Genomic DNA, 19,622 nt, shown 5'->3' with positions numbered 1-19,622 from the left:
TTGACAGTTTTACTAGCTATTTTAAGGGATATGAAACAGTGACTGGTAATGTGAAAGACGTCAGAGTAATTTTTTTGTTACTAGTTTCAACATTGTTGCTATAAGCGTGAAGACAAAGATCAATTGATTTGCAATTTAGTCGCAAAGGCAGTGTTCTTCTCCTCTCCTATTGAATCACCAATGAAGAATAGGCTCGCGATCATCTATCGGCGGCATAGTAGCATTAACCGTGACACGTGTCAACGCGTTACATTATGAATTATAATTAGATTCATGAGTACTCATTTAACGCCGACGGAGATAATTCCGATCATTGCGCGACACAGTTGCTACTTTGTAGACGTTATGCAACATCATATGTGACACGAGGAAACAAAGTACTAATCGTGCCACGTGATAGAAGAAGAGACAAAAAATGAAGTATCGATATCGTTCATACCTTTCCGTATATATAACACGTGGCAATTTATGCAACACAGAAGCATCTCGAATAATGAGCAAGAAATATACAATTCCTCGTCATCGGATTAGGTTAAAAAATATATCACTTTCTTAATTATGATGCTGGATTGTTCGAGTTATTGAATATCGATATGTTATAATATATGTATATAGCAATTAACTTGTTATTATATCGTGTCACAGAGTTAAATCCGACACAGAATTCCTATCATCGGAGAACATCGCCGTACAAGCGCATTGATCACATGACTGCGATAGAATTCCATTTATCTAAATTTATTAGAAGATAAACGATTTATACGTAACTGGAGTTTATATATAGCAGAAGTTCACTGATTCTTCTCGCTATGATTTTCCACACAGTAGGAGTTTACATTCAGATAATTAGATTCGATCGTTTCTTTGGAGGGCTTCTTTACAAAATTACATCGATACGAAGGATCAAAGAGCTAACCATTTGTGTTTTCGTTTTTCGTTGCAGACTGAGGATGTCCTCAAAGAGGAAGTCACCACCAACGAAGCTATCGGAGGGCGGGGGCGGTACGGGTACAGTGGCAGGCGCCAACGAGGAGGAAGAGGATACGACCTCGTCGGTGACCGGTGGTCCCGGTGGCGAGGTAGCCGTCGGTGAAGAAGGTCCTACCACCCCCGTCGATATCGAGGAGTGTTACCCTCATCAGAGGGGAGGTGACTGCGAGTCGTCCGGCTGTTCGTCGCCGGCGACTACCAGCGAGCCGGATCTCCGAGATTCGCCCTCGCCGTCGTCGAATTCCCTGCAAAGCAAACGACAAAGGATCGTTTTATCCAGTCAGGAGACTCTAGCCTCCTACCATTATCCTCACCACCATCACCATCACCATCATCATCATCACCATCACCACACGAACACATCATCGTCGTCGGGTGGTGTCGTGGAACCGGCCAGCTCTTCGGAGTGTGGCTCGCCGCCAACCCCCTTAACCGTCGACCCCTATTACCCGAGCCATCCTCACCACAACAACAACAACAATACCGTCACGCAGAATAATAACAATAACAACGGCGGTAACGCAACAACTGTTACGAGTAAGAGATCCATGGACGACGTTCTGAAGAGGTTAACCTGTAAAATGAACAGCGAGTCGCTGTCGTTGCAGGACGATACCAGTAATAACAGGCGGAACAGTCCGCCACCCTCCTCTACGCCGACCGGACACAACGCGCACTGGTTAGTGTTTTGTTCATGTTCTATTATGAACGAGTTCTTGGGGATTTCAGGGGGATGAATCGGGGTGTGTGTGAGATACTTGGAAATGAAATGGTACGAACTTTGTGAATATGAAAGAATTGCTCTTGTTTTATAATATTTTTAACGTGTTTATGAAAGAAATAGAAATAATAGTTAATATCGAAAATAATAATTACCATTCGTACCATAAATTTGTGAACATCTCATACAAAGAACATTTAATTCTTCTTACTTGCTTCTAATTTCTTATCAAAGAAATTTCTTTCCATCAGATATAATATCGTAAACTTTCTTACGCGATCTAAAGGAATCTATATAAATAGGATTCAAAGTTGGCGACAATAATCGAAATTGTCGAGGAAACAAACTTCGATGAAAATTTAAGCGAAAAATCATATTTTTCTTTACGCTCTCTCGATCTAAAAACTAAATGACAGCGAACAATTTTCGTTAAAATGGATCTGTTATCGCGCAGCTACTTTTTGTAATCATTCGGCATTTCAGATATAAAACCTGAAATAACTCTTCTTTGACTATCTTCGTTATTCGCGATAACCGCACAATATTTCTCAAATCTCCGAAGAGAGAATTTTCCTTGATATCCCCTCGTGAATTATCTTCCGAAAAAAGAAAACATCATTTAAAGTTCACTATTTTGTAATATGGAACCCAAGGTATCTCGAGTAACTTTACAAACATCGGAGTGTCCATCGTTAGAAAATGGAGTAGCTCCAGCTGTCGCGTATCGGCTATTTACAGTTTTCCTTTCTGTGTTTCTACCACGATAGTGGACGACATTAATTAAACGGCGCCAGGAAGTGGCCAGTCAGCCGAGGGAAATGAGGCCGACTCCATTGGCGAGCGTTCCTTCCTGTTTCCCAGATTCACCGCGCGAGTTCTGACGAGATCCGCCACGGTTTCATGTACGTTGTCGTCCATATTACGCAATCTGTATCTCCTTTTAATTAGCAGATATTGTTTCTGTTCTAACTGCCGCTCGTGGCTGGTGGATTCGTCACGATGTTGCAATCGTCACGCTTTTAATCTGCTGTTGTCTTCCGACCAGCTATCTGCCACTTTTATACACTTTACATAATCCATAAATACAGCGGTTATAAGAAGTATATTTGCACATATAGCACAACTTCGTTTATTTGAATGGAAAAAATTAATGTGTCTACGATTTAAAAGAGATTATATAGGAATGATTAAACGAACTCCAATTATACAAGCTACTCTTTTCCCGACAAGTTTGTCCTTAAAATTGTACAAAATTAAGGCAGAATTTTTAAAAGAAAATCGTCGTGAGACAAATTATTTTTTACATCCATAGTAGTGGTAGAATTTCAAACGTTCAAACATTATTTTTCGAATAGGTCGTCCAATGTACAAATATTACAAGTATTTTTTTAGCTGCTTTTTTCAAACACGACTCTTCGAATAGATCGTCCAATATATAAACTTTCCGTTTTGTAACGACGAGCGTAGAACTATCGCTGTTCAAATATAAAAACTGTCATTGGAAACGTTCATCATTGATTTTTACTTTTCAAGCCTGCATACTACGCTAGATCTCTATACAGCTTGAAACTTCATTTCAAGAAGTTGAATAAGGGTAATTTTAAAAAATCTGAATGTGTACTTCAATGTTCTAGGTTCTATATTAACCACACGATCTTAAAATCGATCTAAATCTCAAGTTATAACTTTCTCGCCAGAATATTTAACGCTAACAGAAATATCCTTGCGAATGTTTGTTCGATGTGAATTAGAATATTTCTCGAGTCGTAATTCGCGTTCTTCTCAAGATTCTCTTTCGAGATTCAACGTAGGCGAGAAAAACCCTAACATCTCCGATAGCAACGTCAAGAGTTACAGCAGAAGTATCGGGCTTCTATTCTGTCCTCTCCTCTGTATCGGCCGCGGAGAATAACAACGCGAACTGCTTAAATTTGGCCCCGCAAGTGGCCCACAAAAGCGTCCATTGTTCGGGGAACGACAAGATCCACAGATTCCAGTCGTAAACTGACTCTTCGTTACCGAACGGAGATCCATCCGTGAAATACAAAGAGGAGCGAGCGTAAAGGAAGTCGTCGGAAGACGGGAGCGAGGGCCGAGGGCAAAAAAACAAAGGGTCCACAGAGAGAGAGCCTGAAAATATCCAACTTCTCGGCTCACGGACAAAGAAACGCGTCCGAAGAGAGGACGATAAGAAATCGGACGAGTCGACATTTTATCCTGGACTATGCCTTCCTTCGTTTCCATTTCGCGCGAACGTTAAAAACGTGCAGGAAGATCCGCGAAGTGTTAGATACTCGCGGATTTTGATGAAACTCCATGAATGGACTGAAAGTTGGAAAGTGATTATGCTATTATCAATGGCATTCATACTAATTACTTGAAAAATTATGAGAATATACTTATAGGCAATATTGTATTTCGAGATTGTTAATGTATTTACATTCTTAATTCTAGTTTTATGACACTGGTTAATTTACATTAGCTTACAGTAAACAGGGTTTCACAACAGAAACTAGTAGCATATTGCAATATTCCAGATAAAAAGTAATGTTTTTTTTTATGTGCGTTTAGATATGACTTTTATAATGTTGATTCGATCGAAGTTTTATTAAAAAGTAAAGGTAACACCAATCGTGATCTATTAAGATAAAAAGTATGCAATCGACGAACATTAAAATTTGCAATTTCAAATTGAAAACGAGTTGCAGGATAAACTTATAAAAAAAAAAGTGGTTCTAGTAGTTATTCTCGTGTTAACAAGTTTCACTCGACATTGACACATGCCACTTTACAAATGTTGCAAACATTTCATCGAGTCCTGATTGATGTAGAATAAACTAAAGTCAGAGGTATTTTCAAAATCCGAATTTTCATTTTTAATATTATATTTCAGAAAGTACCGTGTTTATCTCGCGAACAGTAACGAATTCTGTCTATCTATTAGCTTTCTCTTTCCGTAATCATGATAAAATCATAATAAATTCCGACAAACTCTCGTTAGTGACGAATTAAAAAAGTAACACACACGAAGAGAAATTTACCTTATTATAAAAAAGCCTAGTGTGGAAAGACGAAAAAAAAGTAAAACGAGCGGGATTTATCGTGGATACGATAGAGGCGCGTGTGTACGTTATCGCGAAGTACGATTAGACTATATTCAAAGTCGATATCGCACGGTCACGTAATAATAATTGCTCCATGTAATCAGGCTCGTGAATGAATTGATTCTTTGTATTGGCGCGATGGGGACGCTTGGAAGTTTTTCCGTTCTCTCTGAACATCTCTCGCACAATGTACAACGTCGAGGATACAGAGTAAAGATTATCCGCACGTGGCTAATTATGGATCACCGTCTCGTTGCGAACTTCTTTTGTACAGGGTGATGAAAGAAATCGACTAATGTCCAGGAACCATACATACATTCACATGTGAAGATAATTTTCTTTTATATTTATTGGAGTATCTCGGTTTGGAACATGTTATTTTGGCTGTGTTGACAAACTACAATATGCCTTAATTTAGAACCATGTATATGTATATATATCTTTAGAAAACTGTGCATATTATTAGAAACACGAAGGTGGAACCTTTGGTAGTAAAAATTGCCATTGAGTAATTTTATCGTCGTGTTATAGAATACTTTGCCTACAATTAGAATTTTAGCTGCGCCGTGGATCTCGAGCATTTTGCGATCCAATTGTCTCGTTATTTTGGTAAAGAAGTTACCTAATTCTGACGTAAGGAACACGAGAAACTTGTTATGGTATGGTAATCATAAAATTGTTGGAAAACAATTAAAACAAGAAGATTTCAAGTTTTATAATAAATTTAAAGAAGGTTTGAAGTTCAACGACGTTTCTAAATATTAAATAGAAAGAAAGCGAAAAGCACAGAAATTACTAAGAAAGTCATGAAAAAATTTCAACGGGATGTGCATGACCTTTCCAACTGAGAATCGGAATCATCTGCCAAATATGCCACAGTGATTCGTCCACGCGTATCTTTCGTTCTATAATTCCCTCGTTTTCCTCTCCGAATCATCAGCCACGAGAAATCTACCAAACATTCCTACCGATGATTGAAACAAAACTGTCGCGCGGAATCTTCTCTGACTGGTAACATCGAGCCTGTTCGAAAAGCAGACGGAACGTGGCAGAATGCAATCCCCGAGGCAGCGTGTAACCATTGAAAGCAAACCGGTGAACTTGGCAAGCACGAACGAGCAGACAGAATCGTGCCAGCCCGCTGCCCACACTCCGCGTGGGTATCGGGGCCAAAATTCTTCCAAAATTCAGCCAACTGTACGACAACTCGCACTTACGTGACGTTCACCCGCTTTTTGGATTACATTCAATTCTGGACCCCGCTCCGATAGAAATACTTGTTTTAACGACCGATCGCGAACTCGAGCAAATTGCGTTTACTTCTGATCGATCGGCGTAGGCAGATTTTTACACACATATGTTACTAACGCTGGCAAATTGTTGATATTTTGATTTATTATTTGTTATCGTGGAGATTTTACAATTTTTAACTAGCGACGTAATTTGAGAAATTTTGTACGTAGATTCGACTCAATTTCGAAAAATTTTCCATAGGGATTTTGGTAAATTTTATTCCGTGTGATCGAACACGTATGTCACTTATTTTCGCAGATGCCATAATTTATAATTTAGCAAGCTAGCTACTGTACACTTCGTTGTAAGAAATATATCACTAGCAATATTTATTAAAGCTCGGATGTTTAGATTTCAAGCTTGATAAAGTAGTTTTACTTTTCAGGCTGATTCAATAAAACCATCTTATTTGAAGCTCAATGACGTGTTGAGCCAAAAACTTAATAAAATCAAAAAGATTTGTCAAGCAGTTTATATCGAAAAGTGGTTTTACCCCGGTGGAAGTATCGAATAAAATTCTGACTTGATAAACAGCAGTTACGATACAGGAAATTTTCGATCAATTAAATCGAAGGTTCTGAAAGAAAAACGTGGATCGTCAATGTTCGTTTGTTCTGCAACAAGAGCGTTGCTATTTTGTAATCATACTCTGCTTAGATATTCCGCGATGGCTTTTCAAACTAAATCAAACAACACCAGCATTATTCACTGCTCGAAGCAGATTGCAGCTGCTATACCGTGAATCATTAAACCGTGGAAAGAAGTGGATCGCCAATAGGCAATAAATTTGCCTTATTTCCTTTACAATTTAACTTCTCTTACGTTTGATATCAAAGTAAATGGTAGAAGAAAGACAGAAAGGAAAAGTATTACCATATACAAAGCTTCAATACATAGTCTTTAAAAACCATACATCAAGAAGGGATTCTACGTTCAATGGAGAACGACAGAGATTCAAATGGAATAAAACTTGTTAATCGAAAGTATATTAATCCGTATGTAATGTCTGTAAACGGAGACGCGCGTGGAATTAAAATGGGCGCGTCGCATTTAAAAATCCGTATATTATTATTACACGCTCCACTTTTGATACTAATATCTGCTTGCCAACTTCCACCATGCGTGTCACGCGTGTGCAAGCGTTTAATGATATAAACCGTCGAGTACACGCTGCAGATAAAAGTATCATCAATTTCATAATGAATGTAAGCTTCGACCAAAATTACGTTATAGCATGTCGTGCGATAAAACACATAACCAACAGAGGCGAAAAGTAAAAACAAGGGGAAAAGGAAAAAAGATAATCGAAAGCAGTCGTTATTTACGCGTAATCCAGTTTTATTTGCAAACTTATCGTACGATCGATACACAAACATTTGATGAAACGTTTGTGTCGCGAATCGTTTTATTGGATGTTCGATGATCGACGATGGAGTACCCCATCAACGAAATTAAACTCGTACGCTTCTTATCGTTCATTCAGCTCCGTAGGTGACCTTATTTTTAACCGCGTGACCGCCGAAAATAACGGTATGTCGCAAAATTGGCGTGACAAAAGAAGCAACACGCGTGACATGGCCTATTTTTGGTCAGCCGGAAAGGCTAAATCCTACGAACGTACGGCGTCGCCAGCGGGGATGATAATAGCGACAGAATGAGCCTTTTGTTGCCTGATACCGAGGTCAACAGGCGCGAATAGAATCTTGTAGCCGCCCACCGAGCGTTATTATCTTCCGAAAGAAAGCCACGCACAGCAAGGGTCTTTCATCGGTCGCGCAAGGATAAAGGACGTATCTTTTTTCTCGATAGGTAACGGTTTTATGAGGCGCGATTTTTGCGCCGTTGATGAGTCGCGAGAAACATGTACGATGTGTGCTTTAGGGTCTAATTAAGCTTCCATAGCGTATAGAACTCATCCAACGACTTTCCCTTTCTTCTAAGTATTTTTCTTTCTGCTATTTTTTGTAAGGATTATTACATTTGATACCTATAGCTTTCCATAAATAATCGATACCTTTTTAAGCTACAAATTCCTTAAAAAAGTTCAAAATTATCCCTAAGCTTCGAACAAGCACCATGGATCTACCATTGCGACATCGTTCCGTCAAAGAATAGGAAACTATAGCCTTTTTCTTTTGTTGCAAAGTAGATTTCGTAACCATTCGCGCATCACGCGGCAAGAACGCACACCTGAATCATCCACCGAGGGTCGGTCTTTAAAATTCCAGCGTCCCTTTAACCGTTGACCCCGTAAGAAACGCCATACTACAGTTCGGGGCGGAACAGTTACGTATATGTATATTGCCCTAGATTCCAGAAGGCGCGGTTCTTTCAATCCTCGTCCTTATCCTCTGGTTCGACGATGTCCTTCACGATTTCGTATGCTCGCCTCTCGTTGCATAGCCCATCGCGCTGCCGCTGCTCCGGCACAATGCGTCCGTATCACTTATTCGTGGTCCATTTTCCTCGGTATAAAAGAGAGAGGAACGAGAGCTCCGGGCGTAGACCAGGAGGGCACTTTAGAAGGAAGAAACCGCGGTGAAACGAGGAGAAAGGTACGCGAGAGCGAGCGAAACGACTACTAAAGGCAGAGGAAAGGAAAGAGAAGGAGAATAGGAGGGTGGGTTGGCAGAGAGGGATGGAAGGAAAGAGCGAGGAACACCCCATCACGGGGGCAAACACTCGGGCTACCGTGATTGCGCGGCCGCGACCCTATCTATTATTCACCTGGCTCCCGGCCCTATGTACTCCAACTACTATCCCATTCCAGAGACCGGCAGAGCCACTGGAAACTCTTGCTCGCACGCGAATAGCCTCGTACGTGGCTGATCTACGTACCAGGACTGCTTGTGCAGCTTCCTCTTCCCTCTTCCTCTGTTTCTGTGTCTGTGCATCGCCTTCTCTCTCGCTCTCTTACTTTTTGTCCTTTTCTTCCATGCTGGCTCTCTCGGTTTCTCTCGCCCGTTGTGCACCGTGCCGTGCAAACTACAGGGACGAGAAACGACCTCCCTACGCGTGTACACGTACGTAAAGCGTAATTGACCGTGGTTTGATGGTGTACGTTGCAGCGGAGGCGTCGCCAGCGTGGCGAACAGCGTGCCACCCTCACCCCCGGCCTCTGGCAGGATGCAGAACACGGAAAGTCAGGTCCAGCAGGATAGCGCGTCAGCGTTCCTCTTCACGGAAAGCTTCGCAGAGAAGGAGCGCAGGCTCTCCGAGATGATCCTACAGCTGCAGCTGCTCAGGGAACAATTGCTGCAACAGCAAGATCAGTCGAAGGTAGGAGGACTTCTTGATTTTATTTCAGGTTTCACGGGTAGCTACTGGCGAGGAAGAGAGAATTGCGGATTTTAAAGTGTAAACTAGGTTTTTTGGAAGCTCAGGTTAATTGGTTTCTTGTATAAACTTGTTTCTCTCTGTGAATTTTGGACTAGCTTTTTGACCAACGTCCTTGTGACCGAGATTTTAGAGACTTTCGCAAACAGTTACAATCTACTTTACTATTATTTAGTATAAACGAGTCTCACGACGAGTGATCGTCGATCAAATCGACAATGATATCGTCGATCTGTAATTTTATGCTACCGATCAACCTCAAATTCACGATATCAACACTCGTTATTCTTAACACCCGCGTTTCGTGCTTCCAAAAGATACAGTTTATACCGAGAGTCATTGGACGACGTTAATCGCAACACTTTCTATCATGGAATTTCATGGCTTTATGGATAAGAAACTGGTCAAGTAGATCAATTATATTTGTTATCAATGGCAGGAAAGAAAGAATGTTAATAAGCGATACAAAGCACGATATACATTAAGTAAATTAAATTAAAGTAAATTAATCGCAAATATTTGCGGTTTTCTACTTTCGAATTTTCATAAAATCATCATTGATCGTATCATTAGATGAAGCATTAGGTACCGTATTATTAAGTATCGTCAGAACCTGTTTGAATGGATCGATTTTACGCGGGTTATAGATACCGGCTTAACTGCTACGATCTAGCGGCGGAATTATTTTCGGCTAATCGAGGCCAGCAGAGAAATTGATTGTCTGAGACACCGTGGTTGGCAAGCTAATATCGCCGATACAAAATTCGAACGTACACCAGACGTGACGAGCTAACGATGCTCGCGTATGACTCGCGAGATTTATCGATCAACCGTAGAAGAGGGACGAGGTTCTAAATTTATATATTAGCGGGCACGAATTTACCGAGATCGGAAAGCGACTATCAATAGCCGATAATTTGTCTTGTACTATTAAGCCGTTTCGTGATCCAACTTGTCTGTGTTACACCGTGACATTTATCTCTGTCTCGCGGGATACGTTAATCCGCTGATCGATCTCGCTTCCAACTTATGTTTCACTTAGCGATTCGACGTATAACTATGCCCTAACGGGGATTTAATTAACGCAACTCTGGAACACTGTTATCGACGAAAGTCTAAGATACGAGATTTGTTAGATTAGATCTGCAGCTCGAGTAGAGGAAGAAATGTACATAATAAGGTAGGGTTATTTGAGTTATCTCGCTAGGTAAGTCAAATATGTAGTTCATTTTCGGGCGTAGATGACTTAAAAATTGCTCGTAACCGAATTTGACGAATTAAAGGAAAATTACTTAGCTTGAGTGAAATAACCATATTTTATTTCATCATTAAATCTCACGTATAATCGTAAGTGAAAACTTGTCAATTATCCAAATCGTAGTTGCTATGAAACATTTGAATTTGAAGAAGACAATTTTTATGCAGGAAGATTATTGACGCGATGACGAAATAAAGGAAAAAGTATTAAGGGGGATAATTGCACCTTGTCTAATTTAACTCGGCTCTGTATGAAAAAGTTACTGACTCGATACTAGCCAGTTGTGAGGTTAAACAAATATCGTTGCGTTACAACTGCTCCAATTAAATCTTGCAGCGATCGTATACACAATTAAATTTAATTATCCCCGCTTACTGTTTCGCTAAACGGGATCGTTAGTCTCGGGCGACGTGGAGGGGGTGATACGTTTCAGGGATCCGCTAACGAAAGAACAAACGATAAAGATCGGCCGTGGTGTCTTCAATGCTGTTTCGCGTGCAACAATCTAGACTAATCAGCAATTATGCAGACAGTTGCAAAACCGTGGGTGCAAATTTAAACCGCTACTAGCGGACTAGAACCCGCGAGAAAAAGAAAACGAAGACGATCTGATTCTGTGCCTTAATGAATAACGTAAGTACGTTAAACGAACATTTATTATTTATTATTTGCCCTGATAAATATGTAAAAAATAGGAAATCAACGTAGATAGATAAATTCCTAAATGTAAATTTAAGTTAATTCGCGATATTTGAAGAAACATTTCTTCCATCGTGTTTCCAATATTTTGAGGAATCGCTCGCATAAATGTATCATCTTATTCGAGCAACTTGAATGAAATTTTTCTTGTGTACACTGGACGATATTACATTTATTCCATGTAAAAAAAGGATATACTACATTACGTAAATAGACCTAGATAATTTTCATTTCTCTTTAATACCTTTGCGTAAAGTAAAATGAGCATGCAGCTACACTAAAAAGAGCTTCTTTAAATATTGGACGTAAGAGGAACATTCTAGATGCATCACTCCACAGTAGGCTCTTTAACGCGTTTAACGTTATCGATGGACACATCGATTTTTTACGAGGGACACTCATAACCTTCGAAATGTAAAAAATTCTAAGATATTTGTCTATGTACAAATATCGTTTTATTTATTATTCTTCGTATATTAAATCCAACTTTAGACTAACTTATCATAATCATCGCTTAAAAATATTATAAATTCTGGTCCCACGATCGAAATATAAACTGTGGAAATACGCGAACAAACGCAAAAATATTAAGACGTATGTCTCTGGCAACTCAGCGTAGCATTGAAAGCACAGCATCGTGCACCAGAGAAACTCATTATCCGTGGCAATGCGTGGAAGCGGACACGGCGTTCTCCTCGATGGCACGCGTCTCTCTCGTGCAGGGCGTCACGCGCGAGTTCATCGCATTCCTCTCGAATCCTCTGCACGAACCACGGCACATCTCTTACCTCTCTAATTTCCATATTTGTTAAAAGAAAACCTTTACAGGATACGAAACACGCGAACAATGCTGGATTCTCTCTTTTGATTCCTTGAGGCGAGACGACGTCTCATAGACATGAACGATCGTATCAGCGGCATCGCGATGACTGGATACTCCGCGCGACCTGAAAAACTGCGGGTCATCGCGTGGAAGCGAGGAACGGCTTGCTCGCTCGCGGGAATCGCCGAGAAACCTGTCTGTTCGCAAAAATGCGAACGCGTGCAGATAATACCCGATGTATTACCGTTATTATGCCAGTCATTTACGTGCTGCACACGCGCAACCCCGTCGCCCCGGTCCGCCCCGCTGTCCCGCTAAATTCATCCCGCAGCGAGATTCTGCGAACGCGTTTTAAGCAAACACGCTCGTACTGGCGTGGCCCGCTATACCTGGATGCATGGTCGGCCTCGTGTGCGTCCCAACGCCGTGGGATCATCTGGTAGCTGCGAGCATGTCGGTTTTAGTCGATTGGTAGCGACTATCGCATCGGGTTTGATAGATTTTCAATTGCAGGTTATGGATGAGACGCAGAGATGGAAGGTAGAGACGAGATGCGAGGCTTGTGTGTTAGTCATCGATTATGTTAATTATACTTCATGACGTAGATCGTCTGTAGATCGGTCTTATCTAACTAATTTCCACTTTTTCGTTTTGCGTGTCTTATCTGATACTCGACGCATCAGTAATCTTACGTTAGAGTCAATAGTCTTGAGAGTTGCAGCATAATTGATATGTATAAGATGCGAACATGTTACGAAGCAAGAATTAGAAATTCGTTCATGCACGTGATCGTGGATTTTCTGGAAATTGACAGATTACTGTAGCGCATTCATTATTCATTTTCAAAATGTTTTCATCGGCAAATGGTGAAACCTTTTTTAACGATTCTTCAAAGTCGATAAAATAAGCAAAGCCATTTCCACGATAACGCGGTAAGTACAAATACATATTTCAAATCGAACTATCGCAGACAATAAGCATACAAAATTCCTCTCTAGACTAAATCGCCTTATGCCCTAAAACAAACTATTACAAACAGCATAGAAAATTTTTCTCGCAGACGAGCTACTCGTTCCTTAATAACTCCGCGGAGAAGAAACTCGATGAGACAGGAAACATTGAGGATCCTCGTCGCGAGCGCTTCTCCAGAAACCGCGTTACAAGCCGGGGCGGGTCGGCACTTTGCAATCTCTCCGCAGCGTGTGTCGCCGCTCTTGCAAGGGTGGAGAACGTTTTCTCGTCGGCCATTTCATCGGCACCAAGTGAAAACGCGTTTGTCGGCGGCGTTTGCGCGGCAGCGGCAGCCGCCTCGAGAGTTAGCCGACGTTAAAACGGAAGTGCGACCGTGAAGGAAAGAAGGAGGTCGGAGCCGGGTAGCACGGAAACGGGACAGAGACGGACAAAGCGTTGAAGAAAGACAAGGATAAAAGAGAGAAAGAGAGGGAGAGAGAGAGATGGATAGAAGAGAGAGAACGTAGGAGGAAGGCGGTAGTCTGAACGTTCTCCTCCTCTCGGGTCCCGGAGGGCGTATAGTAATGTTCGAGTTGGCAGACTCGGGGTCGAGTGGGGATCTCCCTCTCCTCTGTTCCCCTCTCTTGCTCTCTCCCGCTCTCTTTCCGCCTGTTTCTCTTTCTTTCTTTCACCTTTCCACCTGTTATGCGACTCTGTGCCATGCTGCATTGGCACAGGTGTGCAGCCACGTACTCGTTCTCGAAAGCACACACCACCTTCGAAGGCTACACCTTCGACCTTTTTCTTCCTCCTCTCTCAACGTGCATACGCTACTCTCTCCCCCTATATCCTCTACGGCTCCTTTCCACGCTCCTTCTTTCCTTTCCTTCCGTTCCACTCCTTTTCTTTCCTTTTCCTCTACTCCGCCGTCGTCTCTTTGCTCCTTTCTCTTCCTCCCACGAAAACCCCGTCTCGCTCGTTCTTATATTCTGTCTCATTCGAGGAACGAGCAAAGCGATCGCGTGGGCGGCGAGAGCTCTCTTCGTTCCTCTTCCCTGAGGCGCCTCGGCGAACCTACCTATACCTTTGCTCGTACACCTGTGCAGGAGCATATTGTCACGCCCAGTGGCTCGAGCGTACAGACGAGATGCACCGGCCAACGCGCCGCTCCCGACCATCGCTCCTCTTTTATTTACAGCCCCGGCCCGCTCGCTCGCCAAGTAACGCGTGACCCTTTCCTACGATTGTCTATATCGGACACGACAAAGATGCGGTGAGATCGGCCGATGACAGTCGATGGTGCGCGTTTAAGTTTTCATGATAGAGCAGAAGATACGAAGAGGGTGTGACCCGGAGAAACGAAGGGTAGGTGGTTCATGCGATTCCGTAGTAATGGGAGTAGTACGTTAACGCTATTGCGAGAGTTTTCGATGTAAGTGTTTTGTAACTTGGGGGAAGTTGGTCCTAAAATTTGGAAAGATCGTGCGAGCATCGATGATTAGATAAGAGACATTCCTTGATTAAGTGACGATGGAAGCTAAAAGATAAAAGATATTGTAAAGTAGAGAATTGCAATGATTAATTGAGATTTATCTTGGACATCTACTGATGTTCTAAAGGATAGGTTTATTGATCATATAATCGTGCTTAATCATCTGTGACTACATTAACGATAAATAATGCAAATATTACGAACGTATTGTTAGATGATTTATGATGTATCTATGTTATCAGATCTACCATCAAAAATCCATAATGTTACCGCAGCAAAACATTTAAATATACTACTTCTCTGAAAGACACTTGCTATTAGCATCTTGCTGATGAAAATCTTAACCAAATTAATTCAAAGAATGTATATACATTATATATGTTCGTTGTCGTTCTCGAAAATTCGCCACGTTGTCTAGGAGAATATTCGATTCTGCAGAGCGCAAGAATTCGATCGATGATGTTTAGAACGCATCCTTGATACCTGGAAAGGAACCTGCGACACGCGATGCAGGTTCATTCATCGATTCTCATTCGCCGGTTTCGCGACTTATCTTCTTACCTGTTCGGACATGTATAACCTTCGTCATATAGATACCGATATTTGATGACTCTCCAGGAAACTGTGGCAGGTGAGCGTGAAATTTCTGCTTGCTGTCCAAACGTCTGTGTCGCACATGTTACACCGTCAGCGATTAAAGTTGAATTCTATGAAGTAAACTGCTCCATGTCGCTAAAAACATCGAAACAAGTCTGGATATTAGATATAATTGAGAAATTTGTATTTTATCAAGAACCACTGCTTTAATTTCGCGTATCGCTATACATATTTATGTTTGTAACTTCATAGGTGAAGTGCGTTTCTACATTTTGATATTGCTTTTAATGAAGTGGAATGATAGAGGAAGATCTGTCTGATCCGGTGCTTGACGTGAGTGTAAGTATTATATCTCAAACTGTTTCGTAATACTTTCAAGCCACTTTAATATCACCGTTTGTTATTTTCATGCTTGTGCGCCGTAATTTATTTTTGATCTAGCGCAAATATTTAGATTGTTTAATTTTACCGTAAAATTGGTAGAAACCGCTCCCAAACAAAGTGTTTTCGTACTTCAAATACAACGACGGGTGAAATCGTCAAAATCTAATTTTCGTCTTCTATCTATAGACGTTGGTACGATTTATATTCGTTATTTCAATTCAAAAGATTAAGCATTGAGAACTTTCAAAGACGTCGATGGGATGAATTTCAGAAATGTTTATCTGAAATTTTCCACAATCTATCGTATTAATTAAAATTTCGAAACTAGCCACGTGTAACGCGATCGGCATTTTGTCAATTGCGTTGCGTAATATGCAAAGTATTCGTTGCTTTCAGGGTAAATATATCATCGTCGATAGACGTTAAACGTTTCGCTAAAAAATCAATTTTTCAATGCTCTTAGAAAACCTACGTTTCGCCATCTTAAAACAAAACTCGAGCACAAATTCGCATTTTGATTTAAACAAAAAAGCTGGGAACCGTCGGACATCACGGCGCATTTCTGCGCGACCGTGCCGTTATTACACGCTAGCGTAATCTACAAAGGCGGGGGGCTCAAAAGCGAGAAAGAGACCGAGAACAAACGCAAAATATGAGAGAGAGAGAGAGAGAGAGAAAGCCTGGTCCGCGATATGCGAGCTGCGAATGCCGGGTTAGAAACGTGGAACAAGAGGGGGAGTGTATGGCGTGCGGTGTTTGGCCGGTGAGCGAGAGAGGCCAGGGGCGCTTGTGCGTATGTCCATACGTTTGTCCATTTGCGTATCGGCCGGCGCTTTATGGGAATTAGCGGCGTATTGTGGGTCGCCGGTGGGCGGTCTGTGTGCACCGGTGCACGAGAAGCGTCCACGGGAACGGCCACCACTCCCGGCCGACGGGAGCGTGAGGGAAGTTGCAGCGGCGCATACACCCGTGGGGGATGATCGGACAAGGATGGCAAGTTGCGAGACCGAGACGCGCAAGACAGGGACAGGGAACGCGTAGACGCGCAGAGAAAGGAAGACAGGGGTAACGGAAGCGTCCGGGAATGGGGATGATTCTCTGTCCCTCTCTTTCCCTGTTTCCCTTCCTCCCATTCTCTCTCTTGTCAATATACGAGCGATATGATCACCAAGTATAATCACCGGCGGACCGGAGAGCGTCGAGCTCTCTGTCAATAGAATGCTACTTTGTGATCCCCGTCCCCGCCCAATCCGACCGCTTATATATTGTATCAAACGTATCCGTGCGTTTTGCTTCTCTCTGCAGAATGCCGCCGCTCGTGAAATCCGTATCGACCGACAATACCCGCGAAACGCGTTGGTCAGCCGCGCAAAAATACACCCGACCACCCCCTCCCGTCCCACCAACTACGACAGCTCGCCACTGTCCTGGTAATATCGAACAAAACCGCCTCCGGGGGTGGCGCGTTTTTGTTCTTCGCCGATATGGTGATTCGTCCTGCCGTCCTTTATCATCGATACTGCTGTCGGTGTGCACTATTGGCCAGCACGGTGCGCTATCTTCATATTTGCTTTGTTTTACGTTTCAGTAAATGGAGCTAGTGTGGTTCTTTGACGAGAATGCGTTGTGAGGAGGATTGTTGCGTTTGATGTGCAATGGAAACGCGGTGTGTACAATATTTGTGATGTAATGGGGTGAGAATTTACAATTAATTTTGGGAAATACTATAAAACCACAAAGTCGATATCCGTCGAATAAATCCATATAACGATGAAAGAAATGGTAATCGATTCAAGCCAATACGATTTATCCTATTCCTTGTCGTGATTTTAAAATATAACACCCTTCTGTAATTCACATACTTCAAACGCCACAAATCAGGAACATCCGTGTAACAAGCATTCGTTGATCGAACAAAGTGACGGTCGCGACTCTCCGGTGGTCAGCGAAGCGTGTACGAACGCGCGATTTCGTATCCTGCAGTCGTCGCAAGAGGCACGCCGCCTAAACGGGGGCTAAATGAACGCGCGCGGCTGTCTTTTTTTCTCTATGTGTGTATCATCCTCCCTTCTTGTTACTTTTTGCCCGCGCGGAACATCAACTTACGCGACCACCTCGCTTATCCGATTCACCGAGTTTTTCTCGACGGATAGGGTACGGTGCGGTGGCTGTTGGAGACGCACGCGCGCGCGCGCGCTGAGAGGGTGCAATCCGGCAGAGAGGGTTGGCTCGTCGGAGTGTATCTTTTCGAGCGATCAAAGAATTATCGCAGTGGAGCGGCAAGCCGACGGTGTTTGTCGTTTGATCGCGAGGCAACGATGCGTGAGTTTGCGCGTTACCTGCCGCGAGAGACGAGCAAACCGCTCGGCTCGGCTCCGCTTCGTTCTGTGTCGTGCGAATGAGCGCGCAGGCACAGTGTACCAGCGTGAACGGCTAACGCGTTAACGCATTTTAGCCAAGCTACACCGTTCCTTCCGCATCTCGTGCTCTCCTTTTTTTCTCTCTTTTCTTGTCTGCTACTCACTCTGCGTATCTCTTTTTCCCCTCTTCGATCCTACCCACCAGCTAGCATCCTGTCCTCTCTTTGTATCTCCTTTACACCGTATCTCGTTCTCTCGTCACGGCTCTCTCCACTCGTCCTCCTGCTCGCGTTCCACCCTCTGGCCACCCTTTTGCCAGGCTCATACATCGAATATCTCTTGCAGAGGACCGAGGTCGGGTCCGCTGCCCTCGTCATGTCGTACTAATGCATGTAATTGCAGCTAACCTCATTAAACCCGCCGACTGATGCCACTCGCTCAAATTGCGTCCCTCTACCCCTTTGCTTCCTATATCCCGAGTCTCTGTCACTATCTCGCTCGTTCCTTTTTTTCACCCCATACTCTTCCTGGCTGTTTCTCTGTTTCGACCGACTCTTCGTTTCGTTATCCCTGTACTGCGTTCTCCACGATTCTCATCCATGTTTTCACCCCTGTCCCCCGTTTTATCCGTCTGCGTTTCAACGTTTCTGTTTGCCTCTCGCTTCGTCCCGCCTTTGGCGAATTTCTCGTCCGGTACCGAAACCCCGCACCGCTGTCCTTGGCTAGTCTCGGTTTGCCACCTACGCGATAAACCCTTCGAATCAACGGTGGTGGTTGAATTTTTTAAATTCGTTTAACCTTCTTTTTAGCTTTCCAAGATCAGGATTTATTGGATCGGTCGGGTCTGCATTAGTTTCGATCATTCATATCGTTGTTTTAATATTTCAAGTTTTAAGTTGAAGCTATTGATACGTAAACCTTCTGTATAAACGCATTTTAACCTGTTAATTGAGTCGTCTTTTAATCAAAAATTCCATTTGGCAGTAGTTTTAGTTGCGCTAGTCTTGGTCTTTGAAAGTGTAAATACGATGTAACGATGGGTTAAAACAACAAAATTCCTCGATAAAGAAATTATTAATTTTAAAATCTAGGCAAGCCGGATGACGAGTTTAATCACTCTTACAATACATATTTCTTAGCTATGATCACGTATCGCTTACACATCGTTTCTTACGTACATTAATCATATTCAGGCAATGCCAATAACACCATTTTATACAGCCGTACAAGATTCTAAATATAACGCTGATAACGTTTAACCCTTTTATTCATAATCTTTGGAAGTATTGTAATACAACACTTGTAAACTCCTTTTACGAAAGTGTTATATGTATATACGAAACATTTTGAAATTTCATTAGCGCTATGAACCGGTGTGTATGTACGTACCGCGTGGAAGAATTAAGCAATCCTCACACCAAACATTCTACCGTATTCCTGAATGAAGAAACAGGGGTGCCAAAAATTCCAGCATCCTCCGCACCCTCGACCATCGTGGTCCTTGTTCGCCATTTATGTAAATCGAAAGAGGGTGCTCGTACGGACGTTCTGTCCCATTCCACGATTCGCCTATGAATAGCTCACTCCATTAAATAACACCGGTACATATGCCTA

The 19,622-nt window shown here is 42.5% G+C and overlaps 1 protein-coding gene across 10 annotated transcripts in view; it reads left to right on the top strand.

The window, feature by feature from the left end:
• Positions 1-19,622, top strand: part of Sox102F (transcription factor Sox102F) — a 236,849-nt gene that overhangs the window by 185,050 nt on the left and 32,177 nt on the right. For 9 of the 10 annotated variants that reach the window (XM_069131588.1, XM_069131592.1, XM_069131582.1 and 6 more), the window contains 2 exons: positions 944-1,669; positions 9,177-9,387. In XM_069131588.1, coding sequence (XP_068987689.1) covers positions 951-1,669; positions 9,177-9,387 — 930 coding nt within the window. In that variant the 5' untranslated portion in view covers positions 944-950. Of the gene's footprint in view, positions 1-493; positions 532-943; positions 1,670-9,176; positions 9,388-19,622 lie in introns of those variants that run through there. The other variant, XM_069131585.1, reaches the window with a different exon arrangement.

This window comes from Bombus flavifrons, chromosome 2, assembly GCF_040668555.2.
Source record: "Bombus flavifrons isolate JBK064 chromosome 2, iyBomFlav1_principal, whole genome shotgun sequence".
Classification (NCBI taxonomy): domain Eukaryota; kingdom Metazoa; phylum Arthropoda; class Insecta; order Hymenoptera; family Apidae; genus Bombus; species Bombus flavifrons.
Note: the sequence above shows the minus strand (reverse complement) of the source record. Positions and strands in the feature narration are given on the sequence as shown.